Here is a 14,734-nt window from a genome sequence, read left to right as displayed (position 1 = left end):
CCAAGTAGTCAAAGAAACACATTGCTCAATTATTTTATTATTGAATACAATCTTTGATCTTACAGGCTCTTTTTCCCTAAAACTAAAAACCTTGGTTTTAGAAGTTGAGACCTGGCAGTTATACTGTAATGTAACTTTACAAAATTTTAAAATATTGTACTGTAACTCAGCTTTGTTTTCAGCTGAGGTAGCCATATCATCCGCAAATAATAAACAATTAACATACATGTCATTAATTAAAATCCCTTTGAAGCTAGTTCCTTCCACGAAGGATCATCACTAAAATAAAGATTAAACAAAACAGGTGATAATGGACACCTTTGTCGGATACCTAAATTTATATATCTTATTACTTTCCCGCTGGCTATTTGAATTCATGGCCTGTGTAGTGTACATATTGTGAATTACTTTTACCAAGTAAAACGGAAGTCGATTATGAGTCAAAATTTCCCACAACCTTTTTCTATTAACTCGATCAAAAGCTTTAAACAAATCAATAAACACAATGGAGGTATTATTTTAGAGTATATCTTATAATTGGTACATAACAATGAAATCCCACAATAGTTGTTACAGACATCTTTCTCACTCTTGTTAAAGATTGGTTGGACTATAGCCTTCTTCCAGGTTACTTGCTCTGGTCAAACACATATTCAAAAAGTGTAAAAATCTCAGCTTCAGCAAAGGGCCTTCATACTTCAACAATTTTCCACCAATCCGGTCTATTCTACGCGTTTTCCTGTTTTTAACTGTATTCAAAACCGCTTCCAACTCGTCCAGAATAATCACATCCACACCATCTGATTCATCATTCACATCCACAAAATCTTCCACAATTAATTTATCATTTCACCAGAGGCCAAAATAATAATACACCACTTCTCTTCTTTAATCGTGTTTAACCTTGCCTTATCCCTTTGATACTTATCTTGAGGATTTTATACACATATGACTGCCTCCCATGAACGTCATGTTCTAAGGAACTTCCTCCCCAATGCTCATCATGTGCACTTCTAACCATTCGCTTAACAATATTCCTCTTATTCTTATAATTTACATAATTCTCATCATTTCTACTTTGCAAGCATAAATGGTATGCTTCCTATCATTTATTATTCTCTCTAATTCCTCATTCCAAATGAGTAACCCTCTAGGTGTCAATCCCTTTACTCTTTTGCCTACTATTTCATTTGCAGCAGCATTTATACAATACTTAATGTTTTCCTGCTCCTCCTCTATAACATCTCTGGTCTGAGTTGACTCCAAATTATCATCTAATCTTGCCTAATACATTGTATGCTATAATTTTCCAACAAATGTAACTTATAAACTAATTCCCTATCCGCTGGAGATGACTTCTGATATAATTAAACCGTCTCTTATGAAATTTAAAACTGGACATTACCAGGTAACAGTCAGTATTCAGCTCTGTCCAACAAAATAAATGAGTATTAAGCAACTAACTCTTTTATCATTAAAACATAGTCCATGAGAGATCTTAATCTTCTAATCTCCCAAGTAGATTTATTAATATTTTTCTTCCTAAAAAAAAAGTATTGGTAATTTTGAATTGATTAAGGGCGGCAAAAGTCAACTTTGCACCGTTCTTGTTAATCACAGTTTTATTGTATGCACTGATCACCTTCCCCACCAGTGTATATCCAACTCGTACATTAAAATCACCAACCATTATAAGGAGATCATTCCCATTAATCATATCAACTTCTCTCTGAAGGTGCCTGTAAAACTTATCGCTCTCCTTCTTCCCAACTTCTTCAGGGGTGTAAATAATTAATTTGTTATTTTATAAATTACATTTTTCTTATATGACCCTTTTTTTATGGAATGTTTGATTTTTTGTAATAAGGTTGGTCAAAAAATGGTAAATTTTATTTTTATTTGTTATGTATCTTTAATTAATATTATTTTTTTAGGTATGGTTAGCAGTTAGTGGTGCTGAAGCATTAAAGTCTGATTATGAAGCAAATTTATTTCAGTCACTATTAGATGGCCCTGTTAATCAAGATATTGTTGAAATAATACGTACGGATTTACCTAGAACATTTCCTGATAATATTTATTTTAATACTACAGATGAACACCAACAGAAATTATTCAGAGTTTTATTGGCGTACGCTCATCATAATCCACGTATTGGATACTGTCAGGTATGTTAATTTTAAAGGCAAAATAGTTCATTAATCTATAATAATTTAATCTAAAATTACATTAAAAATTTTATTTATTTTAAATAAGAATAGACTTAGTCTATTCTTAGAAGTATGAAAAGAGTGTAGGAATCAACCAGCAGTTCAGTCATCGGTGAACAGTCAGATGGAAGTAATCTAAAAGATAGAAGATAAAAGTAAATGGAAAAAACCTGGAAGTGATCATTTTTAAATGTTGGATGAAAGAATGAATATGATGCGAGAAGACTAGTCACCGGCTAGTTATTTTCAATGTATATATGGTTTGATTTATAGTAAATACTTGGAAATAATGTACGAGGGATAGGCCATCTAGTTCTGAAATGTGATTCCTCCACAACTAGCAAATATAAAATCCAACTGAAAAAACAGAATTGATCAAAAGTAGGTCTACATCAACAAATTATATTAAAACAAATAAGATTTTAAAATTAAACAAAAACAAAAGTAAACCATTAACTACTGAAAAACTTCTTGAACTGCGTTCCAGTTAAACTGTATTGTCTTAAATTAATGCATCTATTAGTGTAAATAAAATCCTGAAAGGAGTGGAGAAACATAACCATATGCCTTCTGAAGACAGGATTCTCTTCACTGAAGTTACATTTTCCACAAATAAGTAAAACTTCCTCCAAAACAAATTCCATTAGAGTAGTTAGAGTAAACCGTTTTAAAATATTTTTTTCACCTTCTAACAAATTTCTCATCAACCACCTAGCACAACAATATAATAGCTTATATAAAAACAAACCTACAACAATGATTAAGCAGCTTTATGTAGAAATTAATTTGGTATTTTTCCATTAGTAATCCTTTTCTATATAGTCTTTCCACTTCAAGCTGTAATACTTATTATTGTTGAAAACCATTAACTGATGTATTGTGGAGACCAGTAATATCCTAATATCATATAAAATTTGCTCAAATTGAATAACATTAAAAGGAAGATAATTGCACCATAGAAATTAATGTAAGCAGCTATCCTACAAAGCATTTGCTGTGTTAATATTATTATATTTTTTTAAAATTTCAGTGACGTCCGTACTTTTACTTCCTGTACAATGTAAAGGAAGTATTGTGATCATGAAAAATTTAGGTTTTCAGATTTCAACGGATATATCCATTTTGACCATCCCTGAATCCATTTTGACTAGTTTTGGCGTGATGTGTATACGTACATATGTTTGCGGTCTGTAAATAAAGTAATGAGACTTGTTCAGAAAAACTTTTTATTTACAATCCAATTATACATGGACTCAATCACCTATGAAATATTTCCCTTGGGAAGCCATGTAACGCTTCAAATTGTTTTCCCACTCTTCATAGTAGTGTTGGAACTCAGAAACCAAAATATCCTTCAGATGGTTGGTTACATTTTTTCTTAAAGTTTTCTACTATTCCAAAACGGTGTCCTTTGAGGTGTTTTTTTAAAGTTGGGAACAGGAAAAAGTCACAGGGACTGAAGTCAGGTGAATAAGGTGGTTACACAGGAATGTTTTTCTTTGTCAAAAACTAATTAACTGAGAGTGTAGTGTGATAAGGTGCATTGACATGATGCAGCATCCAGTTGTCTTTAATGGCTGGTCTCGTGCGGGTAACTCTTTTCCGCAGTCTTTCAAGAATTTCTTGATAAACATATTGATTTACAGTCTGTCCTGTAGTCAAAAACTTCTTATGGACAACTATCAAAGAAACAAATTAGCATGGTTTTGATTTGCTCATTTTGGCTTTTTTGGGACATGGTGAGTTTGAAGTGTGCCATTCCTTGCTCTGGCGTTTTGTTTCTGGGTCGTACTCAAATAACCAAAATTCATCACCAGTAGTAACATTTTTTGGAAAATCTGGATCAGTTTCAATTTGCCCTAGAGGATCGCGGCACACATTCACCCTGTTGTTTTTCTATTCAACAGTGAAGTTTTTTAGGACCAATTTTGTGTAAACTTTTTTCATGTCCAATTCGTTTGTCAAAATTTGATGGATTTTGGTACAGTTCAAATTCTGACAGTTAATTGCCAGTCAAACCATATCAAGTCTATGATTCACTCAACATTGTCTTCACTTTTTGATGTTAACAGTCTTCCAAAGCGTGGATCATCCATAAATGATTCCCGGCCGTCTGAAACTGCTTTAAACCACCTAAAAAATTGGGTTCGTGACAGAGCATCATCTCCACATGCCCTTTTCAATTTTGAAAAAGTTTCAGTACCATTCTCATCGAGTTTAACACAAAACTTGATCGCAAAACAACATTGCTAATAATTAATATCGCTCATTTTTGTAACGCACAACAAAAACTCATTTCATGACAAGTTTGTTTACATCTGACGTGGCAACAGTAGACTAAAAATACTAATACCTAATATAAATCAGCTATTCATATAACCATATGTTTACTAGTAACTTTACAGTGTTGCCACTTTGGCAAAAAAAAACTAGTCTCATTACTTTATTTACAGACCTCGTATGTACATATGTATCTTGCATAACTCAAAAACGATTAGCCGTAGGATGTTGAAATTTTGGACTTAGGACCATTGTAACATCTAGCTGTGTACCTCCCCTTTTGATTACAATCGACTGAACCAAAAGTGTCCAAAAAAGCCCAAAATCCAAATTTTTTGGATTTTGGTTTTTTTTTATTAATTTATTTATGTTGGCTAGATATTAGATCAAAAAAATGTGCAGCATGAATCAATCATCCTGAAACTTTACATATTTATTATCTAAAATTTTAATAATTATTATTTTACATGCACCATTAATTTTACTGGGCATCACAAACAATTAGCGTTTAAGATCATGACAGTGATATGGAACTGCAAGTAGGAAATATCATTTTATTTGCCTGCTTATTCCGCCAAATACCCATTGCTGAACTTCTTGATTAGATATTTTAATTTTATAAACAAAGATCCATCTGTTTTGACAACTTCATTTGGATCTCACATAGTAACAGCGACACGCTAGCAGTGTAAATGTAGTAATCTAGCAAAATTTGTTGTTCCTGTCTACCGCCATGTTATGATCGAGACAAAATTCTGTTTTACAAAATTTAATGGGTTATCAGTTTGAAGAATAATAAGGATTTAATCACAAAATTACAACCGGTACACAATGTTTAATCTACTTATTGAATGAAGTAGGCTTTCTAAACTTTTTTTATCAATTAAATAAATATTATTTTCATTTTAAAGAGCAAATACATAACGTACAATTCCTTAATGATAACGGCAAGAAAAAATATCTTGAAATACTTTGCCTGTTATTGTTCCTTTAAATAATTGTGCATTGTTGTTTATTATTTATACGTCTATTTATCTTAAAACATTTCCAGTAGTAATACTATTAAAGAAGTATAAATAAACCATTTTATTTTTAAGCAATGTAACTTGTCGAGGAATATTCATGTTGATGGCAATTAACAGAAGTGTACGAAAAATATTTCCTTGGAATGAATTTCAAAGAAAAATGAATGGGATTTTTAATGGTCAAATAGGTTTTGACTAAAATAAGAAACTTATTCAGCTTATTTACACATTACATTATCTAATTGTTTTAAAGCTTGCTAGAACATGCCCGTATTGGGAACTGATAATAGAACATTGTTTTTCATAAATATTAAGGCAGGAACTAAGCTATTTCAAAAATAGAAGTGTTTGTAACTCACCCAGTTTCAGCCATCTCATCATGATGGTAAAAAAGTCACAGATTATGTTATTATTTTATTCCTCTAATTTTTTGTTAATTTCTGCAATTTTTTCTTTGAAAAAGTAAAAAAAGTAATATTTCCCTACATTCCTCCCCCTGCCATGTGAAACATGCAAAAATAGTAAAAATACACCATATTAACCGCCTATTGAATAGTTTTTTCATATTTTTCTTATGAGATTTGAAAGTTTTTCAGTTATAAAGAATTTTATCAGCGGCTGTTTTATTCATTATTAGGATTCATTGTTTGTTAAAATTACAAAAACCTTGTTGTTCATTTTGATAAGAAATTTGTTTATTAATGAAAAATATTATGTCACAAATTAATTAATATTTGTAAATAATTATTTGGTTAAATTTTTCATGTCAGTGTAAACTATGCCTAATTCTCTTAAAAAATATGATTAGCCGGTACATTGCTTTTGAGTTACAGAACAGCAGCTTGTAATGAATGTAATTATGTGATACAATAGTAGTTTTTACATTATTTAGCTGTTATTTTAAAATACATTTTTTTTAAGTAAGTGATTATAAATAATTTTTTTATAGCTGTATAATAGTCGAGACAAAAATTTAATAGTAATTCTTATTTAATTATGTATTGTTTTTCACATAAATAATATTTTTAATTAAAAAGATTTTTCCAACATTACAGAAATTTAAGTAAGTATAAAATAAACAGAATGAAATATTTAAAAAAAATCCAGTCCCATAATAATAAAAAATCGGTACATAGTATTATATCCTCGTCCATAGATTTTACTCTACTTTGAATAACTTTTTTTAAACATCCTACTTTTTACTCATTTTATACTAATTTTTTTTTGTCATTAAAACTAAATTAATTAGATGAGAATTAAAATTAATATAAAATATAATTGACAGTCATAATCAATTGTAGAAACTTTAATTAGCCAGTGCTAAAATAATTTAATAATTACATAATCGCTGTTTCCAGTGACGATATACACCACTGACTGAAGACTATCAAAAAGGTAAATTATACGTTCGTATTTTTTTTTTTTTATAAATAAATTGTTAGAGGGAAAACTATTAATTATAAGTTTATGAAAAAACAAAGCAAGATTAAGTATGTAACAATGTTCCAAGAAAATAACATTTTGTACAGTAGTACGAGTATGATTGCAGAAACATGTAAGGCTTTACGTTAATATTGAAAATAAAGAGTAACGTTAACTAATGAATAACCATTGAGTGACAGACGTTTAACTATGATGCAAGGTGTCAGGAATGAAGGGAAGAGTGTGTTGTTGGCTTGGCTATGGGAACACCTTCCATCATATTGTTGGAGGTTTCTTCTGATGCGCAAGTTAATGACCATCATGAATTCATTTTGGAAGTCGGATAATAAACGTGGAAATTTATATTCATATTCTTTGTTGTCCGCAGGATGTAATCAAAAGGAAATATCTTGTAAATATAAATCAAAACAAAACAGTTAAATTTTTTTATATGCAGCTACTGCCACGTCAGTCAATACTGGTCAAGAAGTAACTTATATAAAATAGTGTAATATCTCTGGACCGTTCATTATACTTCTGACTTTGCACTGCATGACTTTTACTTGTCGCTTGTTTTTATTCGGAAAACATCATTGTTGATTTCATGAAGAAGTTTCCAGGAATGTTTCCAAAAAATTATAATCGTCGACAAAAGTTTGCAGCTACCAAAGGAAAATAGGCTTTAAAGAATATCTAATATGGGGACTTACGTTGTAATTCCCATCAGCAATAGAAAAAATTTTATGTTTAGTCATAGTAATTGAATTTTCTTTCTTTCATTTTAGATCAGCTTATTTTATTTTCACTAATTTCAATCATGTTCAGTAGAGGTTCCATTATCTACCGTTTAAAATCTGGTATCTTGAGCTCAACACTAGGCAATAACTTTTATTGCTTGATGTTAGTTAACCTCAGATACAGTTGGTTCAAGTAGTTAAATAATATTTAGAAATCTTTGTGACTCATAGTAGATGAGCCATTTCTGTTTTTTTTTTTTTTTTTTTAAATTATACAATAAGAGATCATTAGATACTAGTTATGATAATTGTCTGGTTGTCTCATGGTGTTGCTCAAATGTTTTACAATTCATTATTTTGGAAACATATAGTATTCTAAATGTCAATTGTAATTCAGTTAAATGCAATTTATAGTAATAAAAGGCGAGCAGCCAAAGATTTAATAAACAAGTTTTGAAAATCACATCCAGTTTATCTAAATTTATCATTAGCTAATACCATTGGTAATCGATATGTAATCGACAGTAACTAAATTAAAGTGAAATCTGTTTCATAATAAAAATAATTATACAAACAATGTTATTTACATTTTTTTTTATTGAATTTATAGATTTTGTTTTTAATTGTACCTCTTCTTGTTGTTCAATAGGGTTTAAATTACATAGCCGGCCTTCTATTATTAGTGACACATTGTGAAGATACATCATTTTGGTTATTAAAAGTTCTAGTCGAAAATAAATTGCCTGATTATTACAGTCCGACAATGGATGGTGTCATCACTGATATTGAAGTACTATCTGAATTAGTTAAGTAAGTAACAATCTGTTATTACGTTCATACATACTTATTGATAGCTTATTATGTTTCATTCAGAAGATCCTTGGTTTGAATCTCAGTCATGCTATGCATTTTTTTACATTACAGTATTCTCATCTACAAGTTGTGAGCATTAATATGGCAGATTAATATTTACAAAAAAGTGAATACCTCTTGTAACATATCTGGGCATTTATTATAAGTATTTATAATAAATAAATATATATTATAAATATTTTTAGGATAGTTTCTGTTTCCTATTATTTACATAATAATTTGTTTTCTGTAGATTAGGTAATAAAATAAACACACTTATTCAATCATGAACAATATATATATTAATCATTTTAAGGTAAACTGGATAAAAAATATGATATATTTTAACAAAAATAATTTAATGAGTAATTTATAAGGTACAGGATGAAAGCACCAGGCGCATTTTTAAAGTAAGGCCCATTTAGAAATTAAAGCAAAAATGAAAAATAATGCATAAAACTACATTTATTACTGCTTTTCTACATAGCTGCCTTCAACCACATTTTTCATACTGTTTTACTTCATTCCCTCTTCAAGAAATTCCACTGCCAGTAACTTAAAGCACGCAGTAAAGCCATTTTTCAATTCGTCATCATCATCAAATGCCATTTTTTAAGGTGAAGAAAAAAAAATCACAGCTAAGGCAGGGCTATGGGGTTGGATAGTTAAAGATTTTCCTACAAATTTTTCCAATCACCTCACTGTTGGATTTACTGTGTGTGGCTGGACAAAAACAAAATCCTACCGGATAGCATCCTATGTCATTTGTTTAATAGTTCTTTTAATATTTTGCAATACCTACGGGCATTCACAGTACTTTTGCGATGATTAAATTCGACAAGCAAGACAACTTTTTTATGCTGAAAAGCAGTAGCCATAAGTTACTTTAGTGAATGTTCTTGTTTGAACTTCTTCAGTCTAAAAGGTGAGGAATGCTGTCATCGCATCAACTGCTGATTTGTCTCAACATTTGAATGAGAAATCCAGGTTTCATCTCCAGTAACAATGCAATCATCTTCATTTTCATAAATTCATGCGCTGCAAAAGATGATTTTCCTTACATGTTTGTCGATTTACATCTTTGGCCCTACATTGGCAGACTTTTTTATAGCCCAATTTTCATAAATCAGAGATCATGAAACTTCAAAGACGATTGTATAACAGAATTAATTGTGACTTTTATACTTACTATCTACCAATTTAAATGCCAGGCGACTGACATTTCATGTTTACTGATTATATATTACTATCCACTAATTTTTCTTAGAGATCTTCAAGTGTAATTCACTTAGAGAAGTAATTCAAATGGTATATTCAAACAGTGTCAATAGTTTGAATATGTGGTAATGGTAGTCAATACTGTAAAATTGAAATAAAAGCTTATTTATCTATCTTGACTCCAAACAGTGTATATATTGATAAATTTGAGTATTGATTACACCGTACATAATATTTCACAGATCGGATAATGTCTGAATAAGTGGATCGATTGATATATTCTACTCTACTACCGTAAGAGCCTCGTAGAAAAATTAAATAAATAATGCAGAATATAATTTATTCAATGCAGTATATAAATTAATTAAATAACCTTGAACACTAAATATACACTAATTACACATATTCATCGCTGTAAAGTTCAAGGATTGAAAGTAATTAAACTAAACAATTTTACATTTCTCTATCCATAATCAGATTAAAAGAAAGGAAAAAAATAAAAAATGTTCCTTAAGGAAGGATGTAATTTTAAAAATATAATAGATATATAAGTTCAGCATAAAAAACAACAGGTACATTCAAAACACTAGTTAAACTGTTTCAAAATCAACCATGAACAACAGAGTAAATCAACGACACAACAGTTAGGCGGTACTGAAGAAATATCATTGAATTTCATAATCAAATATTAAGTCGGGTAATTAAAGCTAAGATATACAACGTTTAACTTTTATAAATGTAAATTAATAAATTTTAAAATTTTATTTATTTATTTTTCATTTTTTTATAGAGAAAAAATGCCAGATGTTCATAGACATATATTAGCTCTTGGTTTACCTTGGGCAGTTATTGCGACAAAATGGTTTATTTGTCTGTTTGCTGAAGTTCTTCCAACTGAGGTAAGTCGATTTAATTTTTACTGACTTTTTGAAGAAAAGTACGGTATTAGTTTCGCTAACGGCAGGAGTGGCGGGTAAAATGAATTTTCTTTATGTTTTGAGGTATGAAAAGTACAAAAATACCATTCCCTTAAATTGTGATATTCTTATTTATTTATAAATATTTATAGGCTTATGTATAAAATTGTGTGGCCCAAAAATCGACAAAACTATTACATCAATTTCATTGAAATTTATATATGCTATGTATATGTATGTATATGCTATATGCTATGTAGTATGAAGTTGTGGATGTAAAAGTTGTTGAAGATGGGTTGAGTATTTTTGAGTTGCTTTCAATTTAAGGTCGAAAAAATTTGAGTGGGGCAAGTTAGAAGTGTGGTTTCTTATTTTATTGCAAGTTGGAATGTGAAAATAAAATAAAATAATAAAAAGTTGGTCTTGTGCAGTACTGCACAAGATTTTTTTTTTTAACTTGTTAGAAATTTCTTAAGATAATAATTATTAAATATCTCTTAAGGTAAGATATTCTTTATTTAATTATTTGTTTTAATAAACGTAAAAACAATCTGTTTAGAATAGGTATTTTCACTACTTTGTAAAATTTCAAATTTTATTTAATTTTTTTAAATCTTCTATTAAATTTTGACGAAAATGTTAATTTCTTGTGTAATTATATATTTATATGTATTTTGAACACCTATAGGGTCTGATGAAAACCATTTGCAGGGGATTAGAACAGTAGTTCAGATAGTGGATCAACATTTTTTTGTATCATAATAATATAAATTAATATGCGCTTATATTGTATTGTATTTTTTATACAGGTGCCCCATATAAAACGTAACCCAACCTTATATTGGTAGGTATTGAAATAATAAAAAGGCATGTGTAAATGTAAATGTAATTTTTATTATTACCATCCATTACCTTACATCTAGAGTAAATGTTGGAAGTGTAAATGTTAGAGTAAATGTTGGAAATCTTCTATTAAATTTTGACGAAAATGTTAATTTCTTGTGTAATTATATATTTATATGTATTTTGAACACCTATAGGGTCTGATGAAAACCATTTGCAGGGGATTAGAACAGTAGTTCAGATAGTGGATCAACATTTTTTTGTATCATAATAATATAAATTAATATGCGCTTATATTGTATTGTATTTTTTATACAGGTGCTTGTATACAGGTGCTTGTCTTCTTGAATACAAGCTTCAATTCTTTTTACAGCATTTCTTGCAACTTTTTTCAAAGTTTGTAGCTGGATATTTAATACAGCTTGTTCAATATTGAATCGTTCGATGTTTGTCGCTGTGGGCTTTTTCTTTGAGGTAACCCCGTAGAAAAAATCCGCTGCAGTCAAATCCGGAGATCTTGGTGGCCACAAGCCTCGACCGATAACACAATTACCAAAGTATTCCTCGACGAAATCAGAAGTTGAACCTGCGTAGTGCGATGTCGCATTGTCATGTTGTAGCCAGCAGTGTCTGTCTTCCTCTTCCAAGAGTGCGATGAACCGAAATAAAATATCTTGATATCGTTCTGCATTAATGTTGTACTCGAAAAAAATAGGACAGATTATTTTCTTCCGCGACATCGCGCACCACACGCCCAACTTCTTCGGGTGTAATTGCTTTTCGTGATAAACGTGGGGGATTTTCAGGGCTCCAAATTCTACTGTTTTGGTTGTTTACATAGCCATCCAAGAGAAACCGTGCTTCATCTGTGAAAAATTACGAATCCATAACATTAATTCCCTCACGCAGAAATCGACAGAACAGTTGACAATATTGTAGCTGTTTTTCTTTGTCGGGCTCAAGAAGTCGATGAACCGTTTGAATGCGATAAGGTCGTAATTGTAATCGTTTGGTCGCCCGATGAACAGTTGATTTAGACAAATTAATTTCAGCAGACATATGTTGGATCGAATTATTTGGCGAGGCGAATAATCGGTATTTGATTTCAGCGACTGTATCTGTATTCAACAACGATGCAGATCTTTTGTGTTCCTTGTTATTAACAGAACCGTTCTCTCTAAATCTTGCGACTAACCTTAATACTGATGTTTTGTTAGGAGCCAGTTTATCTGGGTACTTATGGCGAAAAAAATCTTTCACTGCAACCGCTGATTTCGTACTGAAGTACGACTCGACAATGAAAACACGTTCATCTAGCGAAAACACCATTTTGTCTCTAGCAATACACTGAACATTATGATTGCATTGTTGTTACTATCGGTAGTGTTCTACTGCGTCGCCACGATGTTCAGATGTTGGACGAGTCCATTTCAGTAACGAGTAGGGGAGTAAGCTTGACTTTTGAAATTTCATGGATGAGTGATTGATGGGTTGCATTTTATATGTGACACCCTGTATTTAAAAATTCAAGCCATGTAAATAACAGCAACGAGAGATATATATCTTTAATCTCTTCTAAGAAACTCATCTGGGTAATTAAATAAGATAGGAAATTGTGGAATTTCATAAAAATTGTTCATCAAGGATAATATTTTTTTTCTACAAATCCAGGATACACTTGATCTAAAAAAATTCTTTGTACTTCACAGCAACGGTCCTCAGTTCAAGGCTAATGCAACACGCTCGTGCATAAAAGCAAGTCTTATTTAGATCGACTACTGACATTATGTAAGGCAAATGGCGGTCATACATATTGATATTTGAATTGGATGTGATCTGTAGGTAGTAAATTTCAGCTGTTGGAAAATTCATGGATTTTTTTTCAGTATGTTTTGTGGTACCTTTAGTGATAAGCTCCTCATAAAAAATTATTTTTTTTTTATTGAAACTTTTTTTTTCAGTTTAAAATGATAAAGAGGACAGGTAGGCGCATGCAAACAAATAAAGCACAGAAAAAGAATTTTAATGTGCATCTGAGACATACTGGTTTATTACATCTATAACTTTTTATAGCCGTTAGCCAATAAAAAAAGCCAAAACATACAGAGAACTTTTTTTTGTCAATTACTTCTCCTTGTGGCTGGACCTGCTTTGAATATGAACACAGCCCCGAGGGAAAATCTAGGAGCATTGTTTACCCCTGTACTTCTTCCGCCAACTTACCACGTGCAAAGTATGCGCATAATTCTGACCAACATTTTTGACACGGCATGTCATCCCATTCTTTTTGCAGCCTAGTCTTCATGTTATTATCTGGGATAATCTTGATGAAATCTCTCAGATATACTTCCCTGAGCTGCTGTGCATTTTGTTGTGTCCTTTCCACAATAGTTACACTCCATGGAGGGTCTCAGCGCCTTCATGCATTAAAACCCTTCTCTTTGCAAATATACAGGGTACTACTGTAGCATTCCTAATTTTTTAACCTACAAGAACACGGTTAATTAAATGTAAACAATTTAATTTTTGAATGTAGACATTCTCAGTCGGGTACTCCCTGAAGTATTCAGTGTTGCAGAACCGTTAGGTTGTAAAGGATACAACGTATCATCTTATCCAGGATCCAAAACTTAATGTTGTTACTTATTTATTTTCTTATCAAACTGCCTAACAAGTTATAACCTAACTCAGCATAACTGCGCTTAGATACATTGTTGTTAATTGCATCCTCACCAATAATAAAATACTGATCGATTGTAACTATGCCTTTTGGTTTGATTTGAATAAAGTTTTCAGAAAGGTTTACAGAATTTTGATTCTAAAATTATTTATTATAAAATTATCTATTGAATTTGGAATCTGTGCTTAGAACTCAAAAACTTGTGTAGTTTAAATTTATTTTTAAGAGTAATACACTAACCATCATTATGGTCTGAATTATTTATCGCTAATGGTTATTTATGTTTTTGTTTTTTTACAGACAGTACTTAGGATATGGGATTGTTTATTTTATGAAGGTTCTAAAATTATATTTAGAGTTGGTTTAACACTTGTTGGTAGACATAAAAGTGAAATATTAAAATGTGATGATTTTTCATCTGTCGCTGAACTCTTTAAAGAAATAACACAAGATTCTTTTGCTTTACACTGCCATGATTTTATGCAGGTATGTTCACTTTAAAAAAAAAAAAACAAAAAAACTAGAGGTGATCCTAGTATATATCTGAACA

At 30.6% G+C, this 14,734-nt stretch overlaps 1 protein-coding gene across 4 annotated transcripts in view; it reads left to right on the top strand.

The window, feature by feature from the left end:
• The window catches only part of LOC142332983 (growth hormone-regulated TBC protein 1-like), a 79,664-nt gene that overhangs the window by 39,252 nt on the left and 25,678 nt on the right, over positions 1–14,734 (top strand). For all 4 annotated transcript variants that reach the window (XM_075379743.1, XM_075379742.1, XM_075379745.1 and 1 more), the window contains exons 3-6: positions 1,935–2,168; positions 8,324–8,484; positions 10,535–10,643; positions 14,485–14,670. In XM_075379743.1, coding sequence (XP_075235858.1) covers positions 1,935–2,168; positions 8,324–8,484; positions 10,535–10,643; positions 14,485–14,670 — 690 coding nt within the window. The remainder of the gene's footprint in view (positions 1–1,934; positions 2,169–8,323; positions 8,485–10,534; positions 10,644–14,484; positions 14,671–14,734) is intronic.

Source organism: Lycorma delicatula, chromosome 12 (assembly GCF_047948215.1).
Source record: "Lycorma delicatula isolate Av1 chromosome 12, ASM4794821v1, whole genome shotgun sequence".
Taxonomy (NCBI): domain Eukaryota; kingdom Metazoa; phylum Arthropoda; class Insecta; order Hemiptera; family Fulgoridae; genus Lycorma; species Lycorma delicatula.
This window is presented reverse-complemented; position numbering and strand designations above follow the sequence as displayed.